This window comes from Physcomitrium patens, chromosome 22 (assembly GCF_059467195.1).
Source record: "Physcomitrium patens ecotype Gransden chromosome 22, ASM5946719v1, whole genome shotgun sequence".
In the NCBI taxonomy this organism is placed as follows: Eukaryota; Viridiplantae; Streptophyta; class Bryopsida; order Funariales; family Funariaceae; genus Physcomitrium; species Physcomitrium patens.
This window is the reverse complement of record NC_143431.1, coordinates 130,233-156,736: the sequence shown is the minus strand read 5'-3', so window position 1 is coordinate 156,736 and position 26,504 is coordinate 130,233. Positions and strand designations below refer to the sequence as shown.

At 37.0% G+C, this 26,504-nt stretch overlaps 3 protein-coding genes across 4 annotated transcripts; all 3 read right to left on the bottom strand.

The window, feature by feature from the left end:
* Nucleotides 1-587: 587 nt before the first annotated feature.
* LOC112274844 (phospholipase A1-Igamma3, chloroplastic) lies at nt 588-3,122 on the bottom strand. Its single transcript, XM_024504648.3, has 2 exons — nt 2,564-3,122; nt 588-2,433 (listed from the first exon to the last, which is right to left on the bottom strand). The coding sequence occupies exons 1-2, from the start codon at nt 2,911-2,913 to the stop codon at nt 1,338-1,340; spliced, it is 1,446 nt and encodes a 481-aa protein (XP_024360416.1). The 5' UTR covers nt 2,914-3,122; the 3' UTR covers nt 588-1,337.
* Nucleotides 3,123-5,471: 2,349 nt separating this feature from the next.
* LOC112274830 (uncharacterized) lies at nt 5,472-9,014 on the bottom strand. Its single transcript, XM_024504623.3, has 7 exons — nt 7,785-9,014; nt 7,291-7,333; nt 7,081-7,137; nt 6,664-6,778; nt 6,342-6,459; nt 6,002-6,101; nt 5,472-5,873 (listed from the first exon to the last, which is right to left on the bottom strand). The coding sequence occupies exons 1-7, from the start codon at nt 8,246-8,248 to the stop codon at nt 5,763-5,765; spliced, it is 1,008 nt and encodes a 335-aa protein (XP_024360391.1). The 5' UTR covers nt 8,249-9,014; the 3' UTR covers nt 5,472-5,762.
* Nucleotides 9,015-16,826: 7,812 nt separating this feature from the next.
* LOC112274678 (putative potassium transporter 2) lies at nt 16,827-22,506 on the bottom strand. Of its 2 annotated transcripts, none has more exons than XM_024504343.3 (12): nt 22,339-22,506; nt 21,478-22,248; nt 20,945-21,191; nt 20,603-20,854; nt 20,227-20,277; nt 19,701-19,961; nt 19,522-19,574; nt 19,226-19,340; nt 18,716-18,970; nt 18,074-18,584; nt 17,663-17,927; nt 16,827-17,407 (listed from the first exon to the last, which is right to left on the bottom strand). In XM_024504343.3, exons 2-12 carry the CDS (start codon nt 21,502-21,504, stop codon nt 17,087-17,089), a joined length of 2,358 nt encoding a protein of 785 aa, XP_024360111.1. In that variant the 5' UTR covers nt 21,505-22,248; nt 22,339-22,506; the 3' UTR covers nt 16,827-17,086. The 2 variants fall into 2 exon arrangements, with proteins under 2 accessions (XP_024360111.1, XP_090102345.1); XM_090246219.1 differs by having other exon boundaries at nt 21,478-22,174.
* Nucleotides 22,507-26,504: the final 3,998 nt, after the last annotated feature.

Below are 26,504 nucleotides of genomic sequence, written 5' to 3'. Positions count from 1 at the left end.
ATTGTTCATATTGATTCACAACTACAATGGATTCTCACAAATGACAATTTTGAAATAATGTTAGTTTTTATTATTTCACAAAATCCTTTGAAAGTATAAAAATATTTAATTGAATTTGAACTATAATTCAAATGACAATTATAGATCAAAACTAGATCCAATGAATCAATATCAAATAATTTAATATTTTTATTACAAGAAAAATATATATATTTTAAGTTTTTTGTTTTGACATAATTTTTAAAATATCTTACCTCATTTTAGTGTAATAAATTAAATTATAAGTGTTATTCTTTGATTTAATATACACATAAATTTTAAATCACCAATGAGTAATACTAGTCTTGTTTTTTATGTTCTAATACTTAATTTTTGAATTCAATTTTCAAACTATTCAAGCTAGAAAATTTACATCAAGAAGGTCAAATAATAAATTTACTACATACATTTAAGAAATGTATAGTTTTACTTTCCATTCTATTGCAAAAAATATTTTTGATAACAAACTTGATAAATTCAAGATGACTTACTACTACATAAAGTCTTCCAAAACAATTTACACAACATGGATTTTGACAACATTCTTATAAATGTGCCATTCAACAAAATATTTTGATTACAAAATTTAAATGTCATCACATACACTTCAAAGTTGAACCATTGAACCATCTCAAATGCATATTGATGCACAAATTGAACATAGCAGCATCTCACTATCCTTCACATCCTAACATTGCATCTTTCAACAAGATGTTTGATGCACACTTCACAGTGTGTTGTAACCAAAGATGTCCTGCACATGACCTACTTACTAACTAACTGTGTGCAGCGCCTACCCAGCATTGTGGCATGGAATCCAGACACAGAAAGGCAGCACCACGAGAACGAATGCACTGCCTTCTGGCTGTGATCCAGACTATTTCACAACCTGGCTCATGTCTGTCCTTCTCTCCAGCACTCTCTCACTCCGCAAAAGCTTCCCACCCCTAAAACACCGCTCAACTTTCACTTCAATGCCGCCCTCTTCTTCTCGCAGCTGCAGCTTGCCAGGGACGTGGGGCGCCACCGGAGGGGTGCTGAAGCATCAACTTGTGATCCATTACTGTAGTGAACCGGCGATGCTTGTGCCGCTTTCTGTCGATTCCTCCCACTGCCAACCCATGCACACTTGCATCGTCCGCTTCATGGACGGAAGCAAGCCTGTGCTGGCAAGCCTCACACCCTTGTAAGGCCTCCCCTACATGCCATCCTCCACAAAGCTTCCAATGGGCCCCTGTAGGCTGCAGAAAGCGCCACCACCCACGCCCTTCACAGCTGGGTGCCTGCCCCATGAGGTACTACGACTTGCTGTTGTGAAGGGAGAGGGATTTCGAAAGAGCCTTCGATGCATCGACCACCTCCTGCTCGGGAGGGACAGGGCGGTCTTTATAAGCTCTTTCTGGTTGAAAGTACCTGTTTTGATATTCGCAGTATCTCAAGCCTTTGTTCTCGACCTGCCACCAGCATTCGGGTACGTACTTGTTTTCTTTGAGGAATCCACAACCCTTGTTGACGAGCACAGGGTCTCGGGTCGGTGGCTTGTCATACCTACCATACCCATCGATCAAGTGCAGATACACCTCTAGATTGTGATGCACAGCAAAAGCACTAAGCTGCCTCTCCAGCGACAATTCGATCAAATTTTCAACTGAGAAATGACGCCCTTTGGATTGGTTTAAGTGCAACGACTGCTGATCGTCAAGTAGGAATTCTACTCCTAAGTGGTGGTACGCACTTTTAAAGCTCTCAAGAAGGTGTGTCCCGGGCACGTGAGGTACTATGTCGCCTTTGTTCACAACGCGAAGAACCTTGATTCCAAGGTCCTCGACCCGTTGCTTAAACACACCATCACCAACGCGAGGACCTCCGAAGGAAAACACCGTTATAGGAATAGTTCTCTCCTGGCTGATTTGGTTCAGTTTTGAGTTTGCTACATCGTATGCAAAAAGAAGACCCAGTCCTGAACCAAGGCTGTGTCCGCAAATCGTAATACTCAGCTCATGGCCGTCGTCTTTGTATTCCTCAATCAACCTAACGATTTCTTTCACAGCATACTCTCGAGCACTGATCTTGTTAAATCTTGATGAATCGTCGGCCGAAGTATACAGGCTTAAAAATCCGGCTTCAACTTTAGGAGTCGACTCGTTATCATTGCCTCCGTCTATGAAGGCACAAGGAACGAGGAAATACTGTGCATTCGCGGCCCATTCTAATCCCGTGACGGTGCCTCTCCAAACAACCAGAATATCTCGTCTTCCTAGTCTATTGATCTCCTTCTCGTCTGTACAAACTGCCACATACCCAATCCAATTTGATTTTTTACTCCAAGCATCCTCCCGCTCTGATCTCCTCAGGAAGCTCCAAACTCTCACATTCGCTGTGGCGTAGATGTACCTGACCATGCACAGCAACGGTCCAGCTCGGTGAATATTACAGAGTCCCCAAAAACATCTTCTTCAGGATCTCCTGCAATCCAGCACTGACCAAAGTTGAAGTGTAAATGGAGAGCGAAAGAAAAACGGACCAGGTAACGGTGTAGCCTGTGTGGTGCAGATCAACTTCTTCGAACAGACTGTCAGGGGAGTAGCGGCAGCTCCCGCAAAACTTCGAGTGCTTGTCGTAATCGAAACTGTCGTAAGAAACTTGTGCAAGTTCGCCGTATCTGATGAGCTCAGCCCTCAAGTGGTCGTTGAGAGGCTCTAACATACCCTTCCAGTCATCTGCGCCCTGCACCTCCCGCCATGTCTCAGCTAGTTGAGAGAGGGTTGGTCGGGGAAAGCTGCGATTGTGTGTTCCTTCAAGACCAAGCGGAGTTAGCGGGGGATGGAGAGAGGTGCGGAGTCTCAAGTTCTCAAGCAGTTGTTGTACTGCCATTTGCACGCCAACCACTCTGGACCTCAGCACAAAGGAAACAGAGAAAGGGACAGAGAGCCAGAAGCAAAAGGCACACCAGAGCTGCGAGAATCGTCGGGGAGCAGCCTAGAGCCAAGATATGGGGATAGAGTTTCGGAGAGCACGGAGATGCTGACGACAGCTACCATGGAAGGTAGATGTCATCAGAAGAGAAGGGGAGGAACAGTTGTGAACCCACCTCCCAACTAGGCCTAGTTTGTTTCCAGTCGAGCAGGTGGGGCTGTTCCCCGGGTGGGTGTTCACGCATCCCTCATCTCTCTTCTTTGTCTTCGTGATCCACTCCTCATCTTTGCTCGTTGTTTACTTTGACTCCTCTGTAAAGGATTGGTCACCTTGCAGGATTCAACCCGGCTCATGAGGCCTTCTCTGGGTTCCGTGTGATCAGAGTTTGTGTGTGTGTGTGCGTTCTTTCTTTCTTTTTTTCTTTTTTTTCTTTTCTTTTTCCTCTGTTCTTGTTGTTTGTGTGGCACAAATGAAAAAGATTTCATTGCAGTGAATAACCAATACAAGGCTAGGCTAAGATAGAGTTAAAAAACCCTGCCTATCTTAGGATTGACCTGGTGACTTGACATTTAGTTATGTTACAACCCACTTAGCTAGGATACTATGGTATTATAAGCTAATTCTATTAAATTGCCATCTTAATTGTTTACCAAATTGGACATAGAGGATTTTAATGTTCTTCCATATCTTGTCAAAACTTTTAAACCAAAAATCTATTATATTTTTCTCATTTGGCAATTTTTGGGTGAGTTTGATCCATTTGATGCAACCATAATCTGGAAGCCATTGCCATATTCTAGTTATAACACATTCTATTGACTATTTCTCTTTGTTAAAAAGTCATAGTATTATGCTCCAACTATAATTCTCAAATTTGTAGATCCTCTAAATGGTGTAAAGATTAGCTTAAATTTGCTAAACTACTTGGCGAGTGGTTTTGTAAATATGTAGTAATGCCATTGAATGTTATATTGTATTGGTGCTACATTAGATTTCTTTTACATTTTATGAATGACAATACTAAACCACTCCCAAACTCAAGAAACCTTAGGACAATATTAGAACCTATGAAGAATGGTTTTGATAGTCTTTGGATAAATAGGCAAGTCACATCAATGTTTAGGTTGAATTTGCCCTACCATTTGTTAACGACTATTGTCTTGTGATACATACTCTATATAAAAGCCGCTATCATCAATAAGTTTTTGAGTGTGGTCTTGTATATGGATAATGGAGGTGGTCTCAAGTTGAAATATTCCATTGTTTCTCTTATGTTGTTTGGAATAATTGATAGCTAAAATTGCTCTTACATAGTCTATATATGTATACAAGGTTTTGGTACCCCATATTTCTTTTTTTTTCCAGTTGAATGGTTTTGTTTTTTTTTTTTTTTTTGTCAAACTCCATATTTTGTATATTATATTCACAACATGTTTGTAGAACACATACAATTTTCTTTGTGTGGTGTTGAATTGCATTGGATCTATATTACTTGCAATATTACAACAATTATTATTTTAGACATGAAAATTACAAAACAATCAATTATTTGAAAACTCAACTATGTTTGTTGGTTGGTTTCATATTTTAATAATATTAATTTATATTTTGGTGGTTCTAAATCAAGATTATAAGTTTGAAATCAAACCTATAACTTATTATTAGAATTATAACTATGTACAATTTCTAATTTTTAATTGAAGTAAAGATTATTAATCTAGTGAATCTTGTATCAAATGTTATATGTTGAAACAACATACTTATGTTTTGTATAACCATCTAAGTATGTAATAAAAAGTAATAGGGATATTTTTTATATTTGTTAAAGCATTAGATATGTTGGAAGAATTAGATAAAAAGGCTTTGTGACATTTGTAGTGATATCTTGATAAAATAGTTAGAATTTAGTTAAGACGAATGTTGCTTTAGATTTTTGGAGTTCTAGTACTTGTGCTCTTATATAATTTAGATTGTAATATTTTATATGTTGTATATTATATATTGTATATTATATATGAGAAAAACAAGTAGTAATAAAAATAACTTGTAATTTGTTGGATGAGTTATTAAATATGATTGATAGATTATCTATTAGATATATTGGTAATAAAAGTGGATAATTTACCAATCATATTCCACAACCTATCTAACATATTATAAGTTGATAATAAAATGATTGGTAGATTCTCTATTTGTTGGATAGGTTATTAATTATGATTTTTACACTTACTATTTATTTATTTATGGTTATTACTATTGTATTACTAAAAACATTAGTTTATATATTTTTTTTCTTACAAAATGGAGCATTTATATACACTTTTTTTTACTAGATTTTTTGTGAAACACAAAGATTTTATTGAAATATATATACATATATAATACCAATGTGTTCTAACTTACTTTGAGTATTATACACACTCTCAAGGTTTGAACTTTCAATCAGTTTTAACCAGTGTTTGAAGTAAGCAGTATTTAAGCCAAGGAAAGAAGATGTTACTAGCGATCAGCCATTGTTGAATGCAGAGTCAAACAAAACTTAGAGGTGAGTTGATGAATTTCATACATGCTTGACAACTAATTTAGCTTCAATTCCTTCAGGAAAATACGTGACGATCTCATCATTGTTGGTTGAGTGATTGGATGAAGTCTTCTGCATTCGGAATGGGTCAAACGTTGTAGTATACAACCAATGCAAGAGATAAAGGTGCAGTGAAGATGGCTTTCTCTGAAATGAAAAATTTCAACAGACTATTCAGAAGAGGAAAACTGCCGCAGAATTGACGTTCAAAAAAATGGCTCTTGTCCTACTCGGTCTTGAATGGCTTCGATTGTAACTTGGGAGATGATTTCATGTATTTGGCGACGAAGAAGTTGCAGAAGAGAATTAACAACGACAAGGAGTAGAGAAACAGCATCTGCACAGAAAATGCGCCAACATGTATATGAATGAATGCGGTCCCCTCTTCCTTAACCCAGATGACTTCTTACAAAGAAAATTACAAGATATTGAAGCATTGGGAGTTCAGGTGGTGGTGGGACTCACTCTTGGCATGTTTTTTGGGTAAGTGCTGGGGTTCACGAGCCCATGCACTGCTTGTCCAATGAAGGATACGAATTGCAGCATTTGAAACATGGTTAAGTATCTGCTCAAACACACACGCAGTGAGGACGAGGAAGACAAGGCTGGGCACTATTCCATGTTTTAACAATGGCATGAAAGCATGACAAACAGGCGTCGCAAATTGGGATGCAAGGACTTCATAAACTGTGTGTTGGTGAAAGATTCTGGGGATTCCAGGGACACAACTTTCATTTTGGACACAAGAATAGGGAGTTATGGATGCAAGACATATGTATATTCAGCCATTTAGAAATCAACTTACTTGCCCCAGAAGAGGTATTTGCGACGTCGTTCCTCATCCTTGGCAATAGTGGCTGCCAGCAAATAGTACAGGTACATGAATACGTGGATCCACGAGTTAAGTGCCGCAGAGAAGTAGGCTGCACACAAAGCAGTTAGGTTATATTAGTGGGTTCTAGATTCCAAGATTTGCCTAAACGAAAGCTATCAGGCAAAAAGATGGAAAATATGTGCTTCTTTTGCAAATGGGATATGCCTTGGCAAGCCTCACGACAATCGAAAAGTAACTGTATGAAATTCTTCCATTCGTAGTGTTGTGAAGATGATAAGCCAAATCTGCTTACCAGGTCCATAGGGACAGACGTAGCTAATAATCCACCATACGAAGGAAATACTTGCATGATGGTACACGTGAAGAAAAGTTATTTGCCGCAAGTTCATTCTCAAGAGCATGACTATCTGCCACCAATTCATTCAAACTGAGATGGGAGTTCATAAAAGCTTCTAACTGTTCACAGGACCTTCCGGACATAAGTTCACTGAAGCATTCCCTGCGAATAGTACAGGGAAGACAAACAGATGTAGCAAGAACAGTCATGTTCTTAAATTCTGAAATTATATCTAAACCCCACCTTCTCCATTGATATGATGGTAATTCCGCAGAGTGCTCAATAATCTTAACCCGCGTTGGAATAATGAATTGCAATTGCCACACTAGAGAAACTTCCAATCCTACTGGCGTAGGTTGCGCACGAGCTTACCGTATCCATGAACTCGTACAGCTTTGAAACGTAGAAAATGTAAATGTAGAACCCCATCTGCAAATCCACAGACATCTTCATCAGAGTCAAGAATCGACACTCAAGCACCTCTTGGAAGTGATGATGAGTGGCACGAGCTGGTTGCTGCAAACAAGGTTGGAATGATTAGGGGTAGAATCATGAGAAGAAAAGCTGTCAGAGAATACTCACTTTAACTTCTCCATCGTTTCCAGAGTTACCAAAGAATGAATATCTGCACCACATGGAGCGAATTTTTAGGGCTGTGGTTGGATCAATCGGACGACATTACCCACCAGTCAGAATTTCGACATGTTTCGTTGAAGCAACAACTCTACGGTGCTGTTTATTCAGCTGTTAAAGAACTTCCAAAGATCAGGCTGCAAAACGTTCATTTCCAAACCAAGCGAAGGAATTATGGTGGGGTTACGCCTAAGCCCTCTCGGAAATGATTGTTAAACCAACTACTGTCGGACGTGGTAGTATAACGAAACGCTGCCGTTCAAAGGAGCTGAATTTGACATTTGCGAGAGCACGTTCGCGTCAGAAAGATTGACTTCGAGTTAGTACATTGGAGTTTCGAATTCAGGAATGTGAGTTTCAAACACAAGACACACATGACAGAGTGAAGCGTACGCGGGAATCAGTCGGACGGGGAGAAAGAGGTCGTGGTAAAGGGGCGATACCCGTGGTGACGAGCTTCGGAGATGATTCCACAACCCATATAGAAACTGAGACAACACAGGAACCAATTGTGCACAACCACCAGCGCCCGCAACCATCCGGGGTCCTGCGAGCGAGGTTTCAACCCCACTCGTCTAATGTACGAGCTCCACAGCCAGACGACTACTATGTAAGCAAATATGGCCAAGACGACAGGCGTGGGGCTGCTCACGAGGGGCAAACCGGCTGTGATGGTACTTGGTTTTCTCATGTCCAGCTCAACAAAATCTTTCAGAAATCTATGCACGGCGTAGTCTAGAGTGGAAATTGACCATAGAGAGGTAGACTCGAGAGCAACTGCAAAGGAAGAAGTCGCCGGGTTCAGGGTGAGGTTGTGAGCTTTGTCGCCGACATGGACCATCTGCCAGCCCACGTCTCGAGCAGCGTTGTCCGCTAGCCAATCCACCGGTTCACTAAATGCCGCCATTGCTGCTCCAATCCTTCCCCCACACTCTAAATTGCTCCCACTGCTACCGACTTGTGCAACAGTGTTCGACTGATACCCATACACTTGACACCTCGCCTACATCCTACACATCTCTGAACCTCTCTAATGCTTGTACCCCCTCGGCTCCCCACCCAGACAAGATGGACTCACGTCTAATTGACCAGAATGCACCCTGTCCCTCGGTGCTTTCAGCGACTACTCTCCTTATCAACAAAGAATGCAAAGAGATGGGGATCTACGAGAGAGCGAGAAACCTCGCACCCGCTGACTCTGGCAAATCGTCTATAAATCCAAAACTTGTAGAGTTGCAACTACCATAACTACTCGTTCCTGGACCTGGGTTGATTGGTTTGGAAAAGGGAAAAAAGCAGTGACACGAGAGCACCACATCCACTCAGGTACCGCATTTCCAGCACCATGCAGGGAACTGTGGGCATCACGAAGGTGAGGAGCTGGAGGACAATGTCGGAAAAGACCCTGAGCTAGGAACGGTGAGAAGTCGCAGTAAAGCAGATGGTGATGGTGGAATGGATGCGGTTAACAACGATAACATCCAGAGATGGCGCAGGCAGGGCAACAGAGCCTGGTATGCACCCAGAATCGTGAACAGACATTCCCAGTACGGAAAAGTGGAGGGAGGGGATGCTTTTCCCAGCCCTGAAATCTCTCCCGACCGCACCCACGTCTCCCTTTCCGTGGTTTCTCATCGCTGCACTTGGGCTCGGCTCCTGAACCACCCGTTGCAAATCCATCCCAACCATCTGTATTTCTGTGCCTCCCTCGCTTGTATGAGTCGCACTCGTACCACGACCACTCGCACAGCAAAATTACTCAAAATTCCAACGAAGCGAGTCCTGACAAAGGCAGCCGTCGTACGTTTCACTTGCTTCCCCTTTTGATGGGAACAGATAGGATATGATAGGTGGTGCATGGAGATCATACAAAGGACCCAAACACTGGTAGCAAACCCGTCGTTTTTTACGTACTATTTAGAGTATTTGTGGGGGAGGGTGCGTCATCGGCGACACATAAGACAAGCATAAGTGACCTTTCCCGAATTCTCCGTGAGCCAAGAGCGACAGTTCGAGTCAAGAGCGACACCCTTTGCACCAGTGAAATATTTACTACAGTTCAACTTTGTATGGCCGTGCTCCCAATCACCGCAACAGCAGCAGCAGCACGAGAGCCCGCGATGTGGCGCGAATAATTCAGCGGAAACTTTGGTGAGGAGCACACAATTGGTGCGTATGCAGTAGTGCAAGTGACACTCAACCAGGAGGCTCCGTGAGGCCATGAAAAGATGCATGGGCAGGCAGGGTTGACAGGACAGAAGAGGAGGGGAAATGGTGGCAAAATGAACCCGGCTGCTGCTGCTGCACAGGGCGATTCTCCACCACGGGGCCAACGCCCCTCACGCGGTCTGTCTCCATAGCCCTGCTCACGCCTCCACCGCCACGCCGCGCGTGCTCCTGAGCCCTCCTCCCTCATTCGCACTCCCATGTCACTTCTCAATTCTGTTTATTTGTTTGTTTTTCTCTTTTTTGACACAACAATTGGGTATATTTTATGCATTGATATGGAGATTAGGTGCAGAAAGACATCCTAACCCTTCAATATTTAACCAGACCAAGTTAGGAGAATCGGGTAATACATATTGCCAAGTTCTTCACTCAACCACAATTCTTTGTGTTACAAGCTCTCTATTCAAATACAATTCTATGTGTTATTTCATGTGTATTCTAGAGTTCCTTTTTATTATATTTTTTAAAAATTCTATATCCAATTACAATTTTTGCTATCCACAATTTATCTCATTTTTTTGTGGAGATTTGGTTCATATTTGGGATGAATTTGAAGTTTTTTTTCCCAACGCTTCAAAATTAATTTTTCCATACTCTATCAAGTCTTTCCAAATCTTACTTCTAATATGTAGGTCAATCCTTATATCAAGTTCAAACATTAGATTTTTTCTTTGAATCCAAATTTTCCTCAAATTAAGACCTTGTATTAGGGACCAAATCTTACAAAATCTTTTAAAACTTGGAAGCAATATTCTATGCAAAAATCTCTTTGATATGAATGCTTTCATAGCCTTTATTTTGATTAATTAAAGTCAATTTATGTAGAATTGTGGTGGTCCAATCTAAAAAATACAATAAACTTGGTAGCACTCCTTGAAACAGTATATGATGATTTTTGATATCTAGAGAGAATATAATACATATTGTGTATTTAAGAGTGGACTAGCCCATTTCTTCTATGTGTTATTTGCAACTCTTTTGTGCCATAAAAACCAAATAAACATTATATCTTTGTAAGCTAAAGATTTGAACCATATATTATGTCATTCAAAAGAAAAGTTAAGTTCTATTAAAAGACTCCATTTAGTTACTATTAAATTAGTAGAAAGATTGAATTCTTGGAGTAGCTTCCTTCCAAATTTAATTATGTTGTAAGACTTCTTTTTTTGATATGAGAATTAATGATTAAGAATTTATATATATATATTCTCTCTCTCTCTCTCTCTCTCTCTCTCTCTATATATATATATATATATATATATATTCTATATGATTAATTTTCTTCATTAGTAAGTCTAATATAGAACAACCAAGTACTTTAGAATATGTTATAAGAATCAACTTTGTTTATATAAGTCAATGAATAATTAAGAATTTATATATATATATATATATATATATCAGAGTTATGTGCTCTATGTGATTAATGTTTTTTATTATTGTCTCTTAAAGATAATATGTAAATATTGAATATAATGTAGAATACATCAAGTACTTTGGAGTATATTATAAGATTTACTTTTTTCTTTATATAAGAATAAATAATTAAAATTTTATTTATTTATTTATTTATTTATTTAAATATATATATATATATATACTAATCTAAAGGAGTATCATGCACTCTATGTGATTAATTTTCTTCATAAGTGTCTTTCAAATATAATATGTAGATGTTAAGTGAAATATAGAATATATCAAGTACTTTAGAGTATGTTATAAGATTTGATTTTATTTTTTATTTTTTTGTAAGAATAAGTAACTAAAAATTATATATATATATATATATATAAAGGAGTTTCATGCACTCTGTGTGATTCATTTTTTTAATTAATAACCTTTAAATATAATATGTAGATGTTGAGTTTAATATAGAGCATATCAAAAGCTTTGGAGTTTCTTTGATTGCATATGTTTGTTTTGTATTTTTGGTATTAGAGATGCTGTATATAAGATTAGAAAGGTAAAAAAAAATATTTAAGAAAAATAAATTAGATAAATGATAAGAACTCAATGTTAGATAGATGAAAATATCACATTTTAGAATAATTGATAATTTGTTTTGAAAAAAAATTCAGTTCCTTTCTTCTTATCTTTAGATTTATACTTACATTTGGAATTTGAACTTGGACTTTAAGTCAAAAAAAATTACCACAATAAGATATTCTTGAAATTTTTATATAAATATATTGAATAATTTTTTTATAATTCTTAAACATATTTATATATGTATGTATATTTTTAAATATTTATTTAGTTATAAAATATTGTATAAAATTTTTAATAATTTTGATTGACTTTAATAAGACTATATGCTTTAATTAAAATTACATAAATAGACTCAAGCTACATTCACATCTCAAATTATTATACACACAATCATTATGTTTATACACGAATCAAAGGCTTTTAATTGATTTTTTTATTTATATCATTTGAATAGATTTAGATATGATTTCCTTCTCTTCTTCTTTGTTCTAGAGTATATCTTAGACTTCATTCTCATCTTTCTTATTCTAGCATGGTATTGTATTGTTGTTTGGCTACCATATGAAAATAATGCACATATATATTTAATATACAATTTACTATACAATGTAGTGAGAGCCATGTTATTAGATTTTAGTAGGTTACAAAGTGTAGTTAGATTACTACTTTGAAGTATTAGTCTAAAAGGGCTATTATTGAGGTTGATTTTATATTGATAATAGTTTAATATATTTAGAGCGACCTTTATTAGACATCAGTGATTTTTAAAATTTTATTTTATTTCTTTTTATTTGGTATTTAGAACACATATTATATAAAAGTTATTAGAAAAATGATTAAAGAAGGATTTTTGTATAAAAAATGATAGTTAGGCCAATCATATGGATGAATGGAGATGGATGATGAAAATCTCCATTCCTATTGGCTAAAATTCATACCCAATGGACTTCAAGGAGGCTGCCTCAGGCCTTATTATGGATTACGATTATTCTTTCAAAAATATTTGAACATCAAAAATTAAGATTGTCAAGTTTAGAATTTCGGATATAATTTTAGTAAAAATTTTGTATAATTTGGAGTCTTTGTAAAAGAGATATAGGTGCTCAAAGGTTGAGATGTCGATTTATACCTACTATCACTCTTTGGAGCATAACGCATGTGTCTAAAGGGCTTTTGAGGATTGGATTGTGTAGTTGGAAAGTTAGTTTAAAGATTTACAATTTTCATGCAAAAAGAAAAAGATTTGGAGTTGATTTGGAAGAGCAATGACTACTTAAAGACAATGCTTTCAAATTGAGATTTGTTAGTGAACCAATTTCATAAGGGACTTGGTTCTAGCCATATCTTGGGCATTTGGACGAAACTTTCTTTGAAATTTTCTACAAATTCGTATTAATATTTTTTAAAGCTACATACCAAATTTTATAGAATTTAGATTTTGGATTTTTGAGATATAAAGAAAATCTTATTTTGGTGCTTGTAAATTAAGATTTGGAGTACTTGCTAGGGTTTCTAAGATGCTAGATGATTTGTAGTATATTTTTTATTCATTTTTTTTTAATAAATCTTAAGGATATATTCTACATTTTTTAGAAATTAAAAAAAAAAAAAAAAAAAAAAAAAAAAAAAAAAAAACTGAATAATTAGATTAAGAGATATTAAATTTTAAAGTTTGGAGAAAAAACATTCTTTTGCTCGAGAAAAATGTTTTGATATGATTTTGCTAATATTTGGGCATTTTATGCAAAGTAAAGGGGTTTTTGGGAGCCAAGATTTTATATACATGTTAAAGATAGAGATATAGAGCTATAACAAAATTATGATATAAAGATGGATTTTTGAAAGAAGATTATGGATTTTCTTTGAGTTTATTGGAAATCTAACTTATCAAAAAATAATTAGTTATGATTTGGTATATCAAAGGATATTAGGAAATTTTCAAATGCTCTAGAAAGTCTTATGTGCAAACCTTATTAAATATAAAAGGTTTTTACCAGTAGAATTGTTTTTAATATTATTGCCTTTATTTACCTTTTATAATAAGAATAAATTACTTATTGGAGCTCAATAAATAAGTTAAAGCTAAAATTTCTATAGCTAGGTACCTAGTATATTCTTAGATAGAAAATCACGCCATATTATAATAGGGTTCAATCTTGGTGCAAGTTCCAAACTTTCTTTTTTTTATTCATTGTCTTAACATACATTCTAATCCTTCTATATGGCTTGGACTTCCTTCCCATCTTCTTTGTCTTGGCATGAGTTTACACCCTCGTCTTTCTCTTCTTTATCAATTCCTAATCAAATTAGCCAAATAAGTAATTAGAAGCATCTATTTTTTTGAATGGGTGTATAGCAATTTGAGATGTATGTATAGCAACTTGGGATTTGTGTATAGTTTGAACCTCAATATATATATATATATATATATATATAGAATATACAAGTTATAGCATTTAATCTTAAAATTCAAATAGAAGAGTTTCATAAAATTTATGATTTTTATGATTTTTTATTGTAACATTCATGCAAGGCCCTCGAAAATAATTTTAATCTTAAGAAAAACTACCTAGTTATTTGTTTAGTTAATCAATTTTTTAGTACAAATTCAAGTTATTGTCTATAGTTATTATTTTTTAAAATTTTTTTAACTACTTTGTATTTTTATTTAAAATTAATTAATTTTAATTAATTAAAATTTTAAGAGAATCATGGAAATCAAACTTTGCTTAAAATTTTAATATCATGAATTTTAATATGAAATAATTAATGCAAATATTAATTTATAATTTTTTGAGTAATTTTTTTAAAATATTTTATAGAATTTTTATAATAGATATATGTTTATGTATATTCATTCATATATCTATTTATAATTTTGATTTATGTATTTTAGTACATATATTTAATTTAGATTTTTAATCTCTTTTTAATTTTCTAAAATACTTGAACTATTTTTAGATTTTTGATAAATTTAGTAGTTTTATGATGTTAAAAATCTTTTAAATTTTTTATCTTGTTTATTTTTTGATATTCGTTTTAATTGTAATAAGAGTTTTATTATAGTCATAATATTTTGCAAAAGAAAAAAAAATCCACTTCTTAACAAAGTTTAGTATCTTTAAATCACATAATATTATTGTTAAAATTTATATCATTTTTCTTAGTACCACCTTCTTTTAGAATAACACAAAGATTTTGAAATCATAAGTTATGAATTATTTTTTTTTTTTCAAAATATACATACATATAGTAAAATTTAGATGTATCAAGTTATCTTAATTTCTAAAGAATAAATTTACAAGTTACAACCTCTACACCATATAAGTTTATTAAAAAGTTTTATTTCTTAAAGATTAAGGAATATAACCAAGTTCCAAAAGTATATTTGTTAGCAACATTAGAAAAAACAGTTCAATTGTATTTATTGATAATTTTAACAAATTATCTATATCTATATCTATATATATATATATATATATATTAATAATTTAAGTAATTTTTACTTTTTTAACTAAATTTTTTTGAAAAAAATGTACATTATGATGATGCTTAATATCACTTCAATATTGTGAAGTTTCTTGATATCATATAATTCGAGAATTTAACTAAATGTTGATTAAAAAAGATCTAAATACAAATTTGGCATAAAATTGTTGTTATTGTTATTTCTCCAATACAAAATATACATGGCTCTTGTGATGTTTTTTTTGTTCATAGAACATAGCAAAATTTTGTATACTTAAATAATCACAAACTTGTCTAAATATTCTAAAAAATCACTATTTATTAGATATTATTTAAAAATCAAGGGATATATGTTAATCCAAATGGCATCACATTATACTCAAAGTAATCATGCTTTGTACAAGATGTGGTTACTTTCTTTAATTTTAACTAGGTTGTAAACACATCCTAAATCGGTTTTCCTAAATTCTTTGTATATCAATGGTATTGCAAATCAATTTTTTACGCTTCCCTTGTTTACACTTTATAGGTGTGATGCATATCTGATATACATATTAAGAATATGATAAAGATGAAGACTGTGGGGGTTATTCATAGACGTGTAGACTTGTAGGTTATATGAAGACATGTAGCATCATGGAAAGGCTAATGGTACACACATTCATCTTCATTTCATTAAGGATTTTACAAAAATGACTTCAGAATTTTCCTTCCTATGTACAAAGTGAAACTTTAAATATAACAAAAATAAATAAATAAATAAAATCAAGGGTTGGCGTCCATGGTCGAAAACCAATAATTACCCCACGAGATTCATATCCTTTAAATTGACTGAGCTCACAAGTAAACGTCACATGGATTCTTAGATTTTTGCACAAACTCCGATTTTGTTCATCACCTCACCGCCGCGTGATGAATACAAGACTAGATCTTGCGCTCGCAATCAGGTATATGACATCTGCAAGGCTTCACCTTACGTGGATAGGAGATTCTACTTGGAAATGAGAGAATCAACAGGGAAATATTACCTTAATATTGGAGCGGGTCCTGTGCCATTGTGAAGCAAGCGTCAACGGACGGTCTTCAGGTCCACTACAATCAAGAGTGGGAGTACCAAGCTCTCTCTGGCAACGCTAAGGAAGCATTCTGGGGCGAACACCGTTTCCTCGAACTAGAGCTGCATATTCAGCGGAACCCCATATCAGTAGCAATAGTGAAGTTCTATTCGATCTGGAGCCTATCAAATTCAAAATTAAGATAAGGTGCTGCAATCAGAGCTCCATCTAACTCGGCAAAAACCCTGCACACCAAGCTATGTCAAAGCACATGAACATTCAAGGAGCAAGTCGTTGCAGGAGAAACCATATTGTGTTGTTTAACACTGTACCATTGTGTTTCTTTACCACTAAATTAATCGAACAGCTAGTGCAACTGACATGTGAGCTCATACCATTCGACTTAATACTGAACTGTACTGTACCTAGTTGAATTTCCATACACTAGATAACTTGACCAAGGTGAGTCCTGGAATCGGTTGAAGTGGTGGCATTGTCTGCACTACGGTGTTGACCACTTCTGCATAAAAGATATCTTTCTTGCATAAACAACCTAGGGAGAAAGGTGAGAACAAGTAAACATCCATCTACTCTATGCAAGAGCAATGTGAAATATGTTGTAGGGGACAAGATGAACCCACATAAAATCTATTGTTACAGTAGCCAATGAGCCTGATAGAGACTTTTGTTTTTGAGAGGAATAGCATTTTAGAAATCATCAGTCATCTGCAAAACAAACAGATGTACAAAACCTCCAAGGAGGAAAAAAATTAAATTAAATTAAGGCGTGGTATAATGGAACATACAGAGGAAGTTACGAGCAAAAAACTCTCTAGAACACTCACACATGCACACTAGAGTAAACTATGTTACACTCCTCCGGAAAAAAAGAAAAAAAGAAAAAGGGAAAACAAAAACCTTAGCCACCAGAATGAGTGGAAGCTCTCACTAACTTGTTACCTCCAGATCAGTTGTGACTATACAACTAGAATAGATAAATTATTCTACACATAGTAAAACATGCCCACTTCAATCAAGCTGGCGTGAGGAATATTAAAAACAATAGCAGGGTCTCGACTATTCTTCCGCAAAAATGTGTATGCATAATTTATAGTGAATCTCTTTAAAAGAGAAGAAGATTTCTTGGCCTTCACATAAGAGTGGCTCATCATGTACGCAATTCCGGCGTCCTTGGCGGTTGACAAAACCGCGAGCTCCTTGCAAACTTCCGAATCCACGTCGTCAGTGCTCTCGCTCATTGGGATATCAAAACGCACTCGCCTCTTGAGAATCACACCTGGTGGTGTTGTCAACCAATCTGTAGGCTGCAAGGCCAAATTTCCATGGATACATCGCAATATAACTCATTATCACAAGATGACATTGTACATTTTATCCCAAAGGAAACAAATAAAAACAAATAAAAACAATAAAATAAAATAGAATAAAATAAAAAGTGCACGGTGAACAATTGCTGTTCCTTTCTTTCATACAAAAACTAGTTAGAAAACTATTTAACCTAGAATTCTCTGTCACCTGGTCTCAAGACATGCAAGCCGGACATGTAGAAGTTGATTTACCTGGAGACTATCTCCACTGTTAGACATAACTATTGAAGTACAACTCTCCTCGGACATTCTGGGAAGTTGAATGTCGTCCTTTCTAGGGGGGTTGAGGAGCAACCCAAGGGTAGTACCCATCACAGTCATGTGGCCTTCAAAGGACTCTTCGTTGCTGGATATAGCTTCTTCCGTTTGGATGAATTCTGCTAGATTCGCTACCAACTGGGTCTCGAAATCATTCTCGTCTCCGCGTACCTCTTTGTAACCATATCGCACCACACATCTGATTTAAACATCAGTACATGCATTAACTATTAGTACAAAAAATATGTAGAAAAAATTAAATCCATAACGAAAGAAAGATTAAAATATTCAAGCAAAGAAACGAGCTTACTGAAGCAACACGTAATTGAGATGTGTGAAAAATACCTATACATGTGGTAATCCTTGGGGCCAATGCGGCCAACCAAGTAGCGTTCATGGGGAGAAACATACGGTACTGGTGCAGATTTCATACAAACAAAAACCAAGACTTCGTGGAAGGCGGGCAAGTTGGCGACGAAATGTGAGAAAATGGCCGGCACGCCACTCACAAGATCGGTGTAAATCAATCCAATGCCCGGCACACGCACGATTCCGAGCCTTGGACCGAGCTCTAGCAACCATCTCATTGACACCTTGTTTTGAAAATCATTTTCGTACTTCTTCGTGGTGCCATAGTGCCACACGTACATTATCGCCATATAGACTGCGGCAATTAAGAGCGGCACCCAACCTCCCTGAGGAACTTTGTAGTAGGCAGTCGAGAGGTAGAGAAGTTCTACGGAGCCAAACACTGCGAAAAAGCAGAAGGCGAGAAAGATGTTGAGTTGCCACACTATTAGGATGACCAGAGTCATCAGACAGGTCGTCACTAGCATCACTGTGATCACGGCGATCCCTGCATCCCACACAGGTTCTAGAGTTAATTTCGAGTATGAGACGAAATGGCAGAGAGCCCCATCGTCATGAATGAACGAAGCACAACTAATTGCAGAACAGAAACCTGTAGATGAACACCCAGGGCTGTACCGTATGCATTTCCGATGTCAATGACATCCTGGAAACCGATAGTGAGGGCCAGGCAAAGGAGCAGCAGCATCCAGTTAATCTCTGGAATGTAGATCTGACCATGAATATTATTGGAGGTATGCACCACTTTCACGCGAGGGAAGCACCCCAATGCCATGCACTGGTTTATGATGGAAAATGTTGCGGATATGACTGCTTGGCTTCCCACAATCGAAGCTAACGTGGCTATGATGAACACAGGCCAGAAGGCGGGCGCTGCATTACAACATCCAGGATATCAGAGAGAAATAAGATAATGTTTTTACACAAGCTAACAGTACTGCAAGATATTTACGTACTTCCACATAAGGGAAAATGAGATGAATCAGTGACCGTACTGATCTGAAATATTACCACATGGTAACACGAAAGGCCGGTTGAGCAAGAAACAAGGTCAGTGCCCAACAAATTGGAAAGTTGTATGAGGTAAGAACAGCCGGACGTTATCAGACAAAGAGACTACAGACTAACCTGGAACGGATCTGAAGAATGCATGTTCATATTCATCAAGATGCTTGGAGAGATAGGCGGCCTGCCCTATGTATCCAATCAACAAGGAAGGGTACACCACTCCTGTAAACGCAAGCTGCAAGCGCAGGGACCACAAAGTAAATTCCGCAAATTTCCTTTTCGGGATCTCAGAAAAAATAATCGAGAGAGCAGAAACTGCAAAAAGCAGGTTCATGTATGATTCCTTGACCACTTGGAGCTTCTCTTTTCGTAAGACAAAGAAGTGAACATGCCCTGAATTACATAAAATGCTTCACCTTAATTGAAGTTCGCGAAAAGTGGCCCAGGTCCGCATACATCGCCTCCGCCCCTGCTCATTAGAATTTATGACGACATCTGTCAGTGAAAAATAAAAATATCTATGAAATAAGGCAAAAGACGGTGGGGCTACGTCTAGGGAAAAGAGAAGGGAGGATCGAAAGTTATAACCACGAACCTGTGATACATAGAAGTACACCACCAAGAGAAATCCAGCCCTCTTTGCCATCTGTCTTGAAAAAGTAATATATATAGTAAGGTGAGATCGCTCGCCATATGCTCGGATTCCATACTATCAAGTTGTACAAGCCCACACCGGCGTTGCAGAAAAGCCACGCCAGTATTATGGGTGCAAACAAAAATGACACCCGACGTGTGCCTATGTGCTGCAGCCCGAAGAGAAGCACCAAAATAGTACAGGATAAGACTACCGTCACATCTGCAAGGTCGAATTCCGCAACTTTTTAGAATGTTCTCAGAATTCAATGATCTGATAAGGACCTCACTTTGAACATAAGATCACGTCTGAGAAGAGTTTCAAACACTCGACGACATTTTGAACTGTGCCAATCCCAACTCACACTCATAATGCAGGCTAAATAAATGTTATAAAATATCATAAATTAGGCGATATCCTCACGTGAGAAGTTCTATCATTTTGATCTGTTGTAGTCAGCATGTAACCACTGATGGGTTGTACTCACCTTTGTGAAGGCTGGGAGCAGCAACCCGAATTCCATCTATGGCTGATAAAACTACCACCCAAAGCAGCGACACAAACAGTTAAAGATGTACCCTGGTTTAAACAACTTGGGAACATATCTGGCGAACATAACGCTTTGAAAACGATTCATTACATAGATGGTCCACACGTAATGAAGAATCCTAAACACACATGTTGAAGAACTTGTACGCTCAGAACTGTATTCTCAGCAACCTACATTCACAAACCTTCTCAATGCTCGGCCACACAAAAAACGTGGTATAATCATACCAAGAGTAGACATGCTTCGAGTACCGAAACAAAGCGATACCCTTTCAGAACGGAAAAAAATGCAAGAATCAAAAAAGAACGTTTACCTGAGAGAGCTGGTGTGAGTGCGCCATCGCCAATGACCATACAAGTACCCAGCAAAACAACAATCAGGAGCCCAGTCTGGAGAGACTTGTGCTTCTCAAGCAGACGCCGAAAGTACACCCCACGTGGTGACTCCGCTGTTTGTTCATGCTCTAACTTGTACAGTGAGAGCTTCTCATCCGCTGCTTGCTGGTTTAAAATAAGGCTCAGCTTGAGATGTCGGCATAGCAAGGCATACAGCGCAAACGTTCCCCCTGCAATATCAAAAACAGTGGCAATGAGAACCATAAACCCCACAGGTAAAGTTTTTTGATTTGCAAATGGGAATATGAAAGAGGTTGCACCTTCTCCATTGTCGTCCGCATTTAGGACTAGAAACGAGTATTTGATGACAGGAATCAAAGTAAGTGTCCAAAAGATAAAGCTCACGACGCCATAAACCTCGTACAACTCCAAGTCGTCAGCGCGCTGGAGATCACTGAACGTGGCACGGAAGACGTAAAGAGAGGAGACGCTGAGGTCTCCGTACACCACCCCGAAGCTTTGGTATGCGAGCGTGATTATCGCTGCCAGGGAGGCCTTCTGTGTATACTGCGGCCGAGATCAATCACACAACCATTATTCATTCGGTACGCGCAACCCAGGAGCAAATGGAACTAAAAGCGGCTGCGACTGATTAATCCGTACACATCCAGGTCTGGAAAGTTAACCTCAAACTAGGACTTTAACATGGTGGAACTTGATGAACAGCCCTGAAAAACGAGACGCTTCAGACTCAAAGACTGCCTAAATCGGCAATGACAGGAAAAGACCGTGTGAGTCGGAATTATCGAGACAATGACAGTGACGTAATGGACCGAGGCGAAGGAGGTCGTACCTGAGGAATTCTGGACTCTGGATCCATGATCAGAGTGCACAGAGAAATGGAAGGACAACCCTGGGCAGAAAAAGCCACTACCACAGCGGCAAGAGGGCCTGCGTTCTATCCAGAGGCGGTTCGCATATGGCGAACATGAATGACACTAGGTGAATTCAAAGTGTAGACCCGGATAGATGTTGTCTTTTTCAAGAGTGGATAGAAGTGCAAGCGTAAAAATCCCGCTGCGCAGCAGCATGCAGTTGATTAATTAGCTTTGTTTCCGATTACTGCTGCTCCAATCTGAAACACGATTGCTCCGACGGCGAGACTGGATTCCAACGCTCACATCCAATTCCATCTACACCTAACAATTCTATAAACTACGGAGCAAGAATGAGGGCCTCACTCGACGTGTGCAACCTCCAAACGGAGCCAAGGGGGCCGACTGTACACAACCTACTGTGCAAGGGCGGAAGTTGGCTCTTAAAAATAAAGCCCCGAGCATACTTTCTCGGATGCATCACCAAATCGGCTCTTTTCCAGATTCGTGTTAAGCCTGAAAACAGTTCCTTCCACAAAAGGAACGCCCACCAGTTCACAAACCAAACACCCCACATTTGGGGGAGGGTGAATCTGATAAAGAAAGAGCGACAAGCCTGGCCAAGAGTGATGAGAGGAGAGAGGTAGAGATCGACAGCATGCAAAAGGCAGATTCCTGAAATAGAAACAGAGCGCGGTTGACAACTGTGTCCCAGGAGACTGGGGATTCAAAGAGAAGACCAGCAGCACCTGAGACAAAAAAACAAGGCTCAGCTCACTCACTCACTGGGCAAAAAAGTAAGGAATTGTGGAATTGTGGGGGGGGGGGAGACGGCGCACCGTCGCCGTCACTTCATCCTACAGGCATCGTTGAGTTGAGTTGAGGGAACACCACCACCATCATCCTCATCGTCGTCAGGGTCATCTGCGTATTCGTCCAAGGAGGGGCTGAACTGTCGCAGTCCCCACGCTCACCATCCATCGTACTACGACGACTACTACTACAGCTGGTCAAGCGGGGGTGGGGGGGGGGGGGCGACCGCGCGCGCAGGGCTTGAGATGGATGGGGCCGTAAGTAAATACAGTGGGGAATGTTGTTAGTTTAGTATCCTCCCTTCCCTTCAATATGTAATGAGTGGGTGATAATGGTGTGGTAGACCTTCCGTGTGGGGAACGACGACGCTGGCAGGCGGAGATCGTGATTCACGTGGAACGGGCTCCGACGATGTGAACTTTAAATGTGTAAAGCAAGGCAAAGAGACGGAGGCCAAAGACAGAATAGAGCAGAGCAGAGCAGAGCAGAGCAGGGCAGCGTAGACCCTCCTCTTCCTCCTCCGGGCTTCTTGTAATCCCCCCACCCCCACGTCTTTGTTGTGACGAAGGGGGGTGGGGGGAAAGGATAGCGGGCGAAGTCGGCCATCTCTTCCGGCGCCCTTTGGGTCCATTCGTGATCCACGAGCTTTAATTTATTTGCACGCCTCCCTCGGCAGAACGAATGAATGAATGCCTTCATGAATGATTGAAATGTAATGGATGGATGGATGAAGGCACCGGCCTGCTTCCCCTCCGCCTCGCCCGCCCGCCCTCGTGTGGCACCTTCACTTGCCCATCCTTTTCTCCTTTTCACACCGCCACCTGACTTTTTCATTCATACCACCCCCAATTGTTTTTGTTTCTTTGTTATTTATATCTACTTTTTTTAATTCCCATATTATTTTCTTATTTTGGGGAGGTTTGTGTTTATTTTATTTTATTTTATTCATTTCTCCTTTGAAATTTTGTCTTCTTCTTCTTTTTTAATTCGGTCGTATGTCCAGAACAAAACTATAGCCACTTTGTTCACTGTTGTAAACTCGCTTGGTTGGGTAAGGCGTTCTTCCATAAGAAAAAGGTTCTTTAAGGAGAAATAATGTGTGTATGGTTTTAGGTGCAGGAATGCTTCTTTTTATAAATCTAATAATTAAATTACACTCATGTATATCTTTAAAAACAATGAGGATTAGTACTTCTACTTTTGAAAACCAAGTCCTATCCAACTATTTTGATATAGAAGAATATCATTATTAAAAAAAAAAATAAGATTCATAGTTTGAAATTACATGTGTAAGAATAGGAAGGCAATGAAGAAAATAACATTAACTTAAAGCAGAATATTGGAAAAAAGCCATAATATGATATTCTAATACATTTTGATGCCATAAAGTCATAAAATAAATAAATATATATATATATATTTAATTAAAATAATGCTTTACTGTATGAGGCTTTAATATCTGTGGGATATTCCTGTAGTTATCAAAAACCTTTGTAAGTTAAGATATCTTCGGTTTATTCACACTCTTGAAACATGTGTGCATCATATTCTTCGAATCCCATATTATCCTAGTGAATAAAAACACTCATATTAAGAATATATCTTAACTTAACAAGAAGATGTATATAGTTAATAGCATAAATAACATTTTGTGTTTTCATTACTACTCAGTTTATCACAGGCTATTAAATTTAACTTACACTAATTCATTTGAATTTGCAGAATAATCGTAATAGAAATTCTTCAACCAACATTTATTTCTACAATATTTTTGAGTTTTTTATTGTTTTTTATTGTTTTTTTTTTTTTTTCCTTTCAATACATTTTGAAGATTTATGTTTAAAGTGTTATTTTATATTTAAATCTTCAAGAATTCTCTAATAGCCTCCATGAATATATATATATATATATATATATATATTTACACACACTCGCACACACACACATGTATAATTCCAAATCTTCTTATATCTTCTTAATTTTATAAAGAAAACATAAATACTTATCACAAATAGACAGTAATATCACAGTATGGGATTGGCTAAGCTGTTTAAAATTTTTAGTTTCTTTTTCTCAACAAATATTTCAAACAATTTTGCCACACTTTCTGCCAAAAGTTCCACAATTGTTTCTATGAAAGATTATATTATCCATAAAATAATTTTTTAAATCTAAAATAAGAGTATGTATCAAAACTAATATTCAATTGTATATCAATTGGATATCATTTAGAATTCACTCAATCAAAGAATTTTCTAAAGTTCAAGCTAAAAGTCACTCTTTAGAGTTTGGGATTAAATAAATCAAAGAATTTTTAGGATAAAGACCAATATTTTTATACAAAATAGATATGTTCATGTTTAAGTATAAAATAATTATCTTATAATTGTTTAAGGGAACCATGGGGTAGACACCCTGCTTTTACTATGTAGACATCTTCATGCCATGCACCCCCATATAGACATCTCTGCCAAAAACAACTAGTTTTGATTTTAAATAATGATTCTTATTATATTTATTCCTTTACTATAGGAATTTGATATATTCTTCTCTATTTGCAATGTATAGCTCCATATTATTTCAACCTTCAATCCTCTTGTCATTGCAAACCATTGTTAAATTAATTTTTTGAATAATATAAATATAAAATATGTTTTATATTGTTAATAGTAATTATTTTCAAATAAAAACTCATATATATATATATATATATATATATATATATGAGTTTTTTATTTTATTCTATTTTTTTCAGTGGTGTATATGTAGAGGTGTGTTACATGTATGGATGTCCATGTATTAAAAGAGAGATATCCACCTAATAATATTTTTAATTGATTGCATATATATTTTATGATTTTTGACATTAGAAACAAAAAGTTGCTGTTAAAAAAATATGAAACAAATTCAATGTCAACTAAGAACAAGGTAATGGTTAAATGAATACATGATGACTTTGGAAAGATAGACTTAGTTTATAGAAATAGTACAAGATACCACCAAATTTAAAATTCTTAACTATGTTTGACTACCTCTAACTCATACATTCGAAAACAAAAAATTGGTCTTGATGTCATTACCTATTGAAATACATAACTGGGTGGATGCATTCTTTGCACTTTGTCATTACTTCTCAATATTGTTTTTGACAAGTTTCAATTAAAAAATCCTTTTCCTTTACTTTTTTCCTACGTACATAATTTTTCAATTTCACATGGAGTGTGAAAGTGTATAAAAAGCATTCTTTCACAGCATAACAAGAGTGAATATTTTAATTCAAATAAACATGAATTTGCTTTTGGAGGAGATTGTTCATGTACAAGCACCTCTACAACAAGGAATGAGACCAGAAATTCATGGTGAGAAGAGTAAATAGTTCCTCCCATGTATGTAGTAGAATGCCCCTTTCAAGTGCTACTAGTATTGCTGCATTCCAAAGTCTTCTCTCACCCATGTGCAAAACATTACTAGAAAGAATGTCCTTGTTCAACTTTTTAGAATTAATTATTTTATTATCCAGCACGTTCTCCTCTATCATCTGTCTTGTGGTACATCTCTAAACTGAAATTTCATCTGGCAGTGCTTGCAAGCGGCTTCTTCAACCTTATTTTACTCTAAATAAGAATTCATGGATGGAAGAATTTATTCTACGTACTCTATAGTTAGTGTTATTTTCAAATTGGACTAAAAATATATGACACCACAAGAAGGTCATTAATAGATTCAAGGCATACATATTGTTCTGATTCATTACATCTGCTAATTTTAAATGCTCTCCTAGTTGTTCATATTCATGGAACAACTAATGTTTCAAGGAACTCACTCTGAATCATCTACTTACAAGTTACCAAATGTTATAATCATGAAATGTGTTAACACTTTGGTTGATATAAAAACCCCAACATAACTAGCACCCAGTTGAGGGGTGTTCCGTGTTTTGTGCAGTAGTGCCACATGGGCAGCCACTCAAATGTGAATCACCAGAATAAGGTTATACGACATGGCATTACCAACTCAGCAGGTGGGGTCGGGCACCGAAGTCCGTGGGTAAGGCTTCAGCCTTAATTGGATCCCTGAGGCTGTGGCCTCACAACCCCCTTCCTGGTCACCAAGCCCAAAATGTTGGTATATATTTCTTCATCGTCCTCACAAATGCCCAGTGATGCTTGCCCTTTTGAAGCTCTTCCTACTC

What these genes read in the sequence shown, in the direction of transcription:
- LOC112274844 (XM_024504648.3), bottom strand. Translation starts at nt 2,913, where the DNA reads ATGGCAGTACAACAACTGCTTGAGAACTTGAGACTCCGCACCTCTCTC. An exon ending in ACAGGCTACACCGTTACCTG is followed by an intron (nt 2,434 to 2,563) that starts GTCCGTTTTTCT and finishes GTGCATGGTCAG; the next exon opens with GTACATCTACGCCACAGCGA.
- LOC112274830 (XM_024504623.3), bottom strand. Translation starts at nt 8,248, where the DNA reads ATGGCGGCATTTAGTGAACCGGTGGATTGGCTAGCGGACAACGCTGCT. An exon ending in AAATACCTCTTCTGGGGCAA is followed by an intron (nt 6,102 to 6,341) that starts GTAAGTTGATTT and finishes GTGTTTGAGCAG; the next exon opens with ATACTTAACCATGTTTCAAA. An exon ending in ACCCAAAAAACATGCCAAGA is followed by an intron (nt 5,874 to 6,001) that starts GTGAGTCCCACC and finishes TTTTCTGTGCAG; the next exon opens with ATGCTGTTTCTCTACTCCTT.
- LOC112274678 (XM_024504343.3), bottom strand. Translation starts at nt 21,504, where the DNA reads ATGGATCCAGAGTCCAGAATTCCTCAG. An exon ending in ACTCACACCAGCTCTCTCAG is followed by an intron (nt 20,278 to 20,602) that starts GTAAACGTTCTT and finishes TTTGGGTGGTAG; the next exon opens with TTTTATCAGCCATAGATGGA. An exon ending in AAGGATTACCACATGTATAG is followed by an intron (nt 17,928 to 18,073) that starts GTATTTTTCACA and finishes TGTTTAAATCAG; the next exon opens with ATGTGTGGTGCGATATGGTT.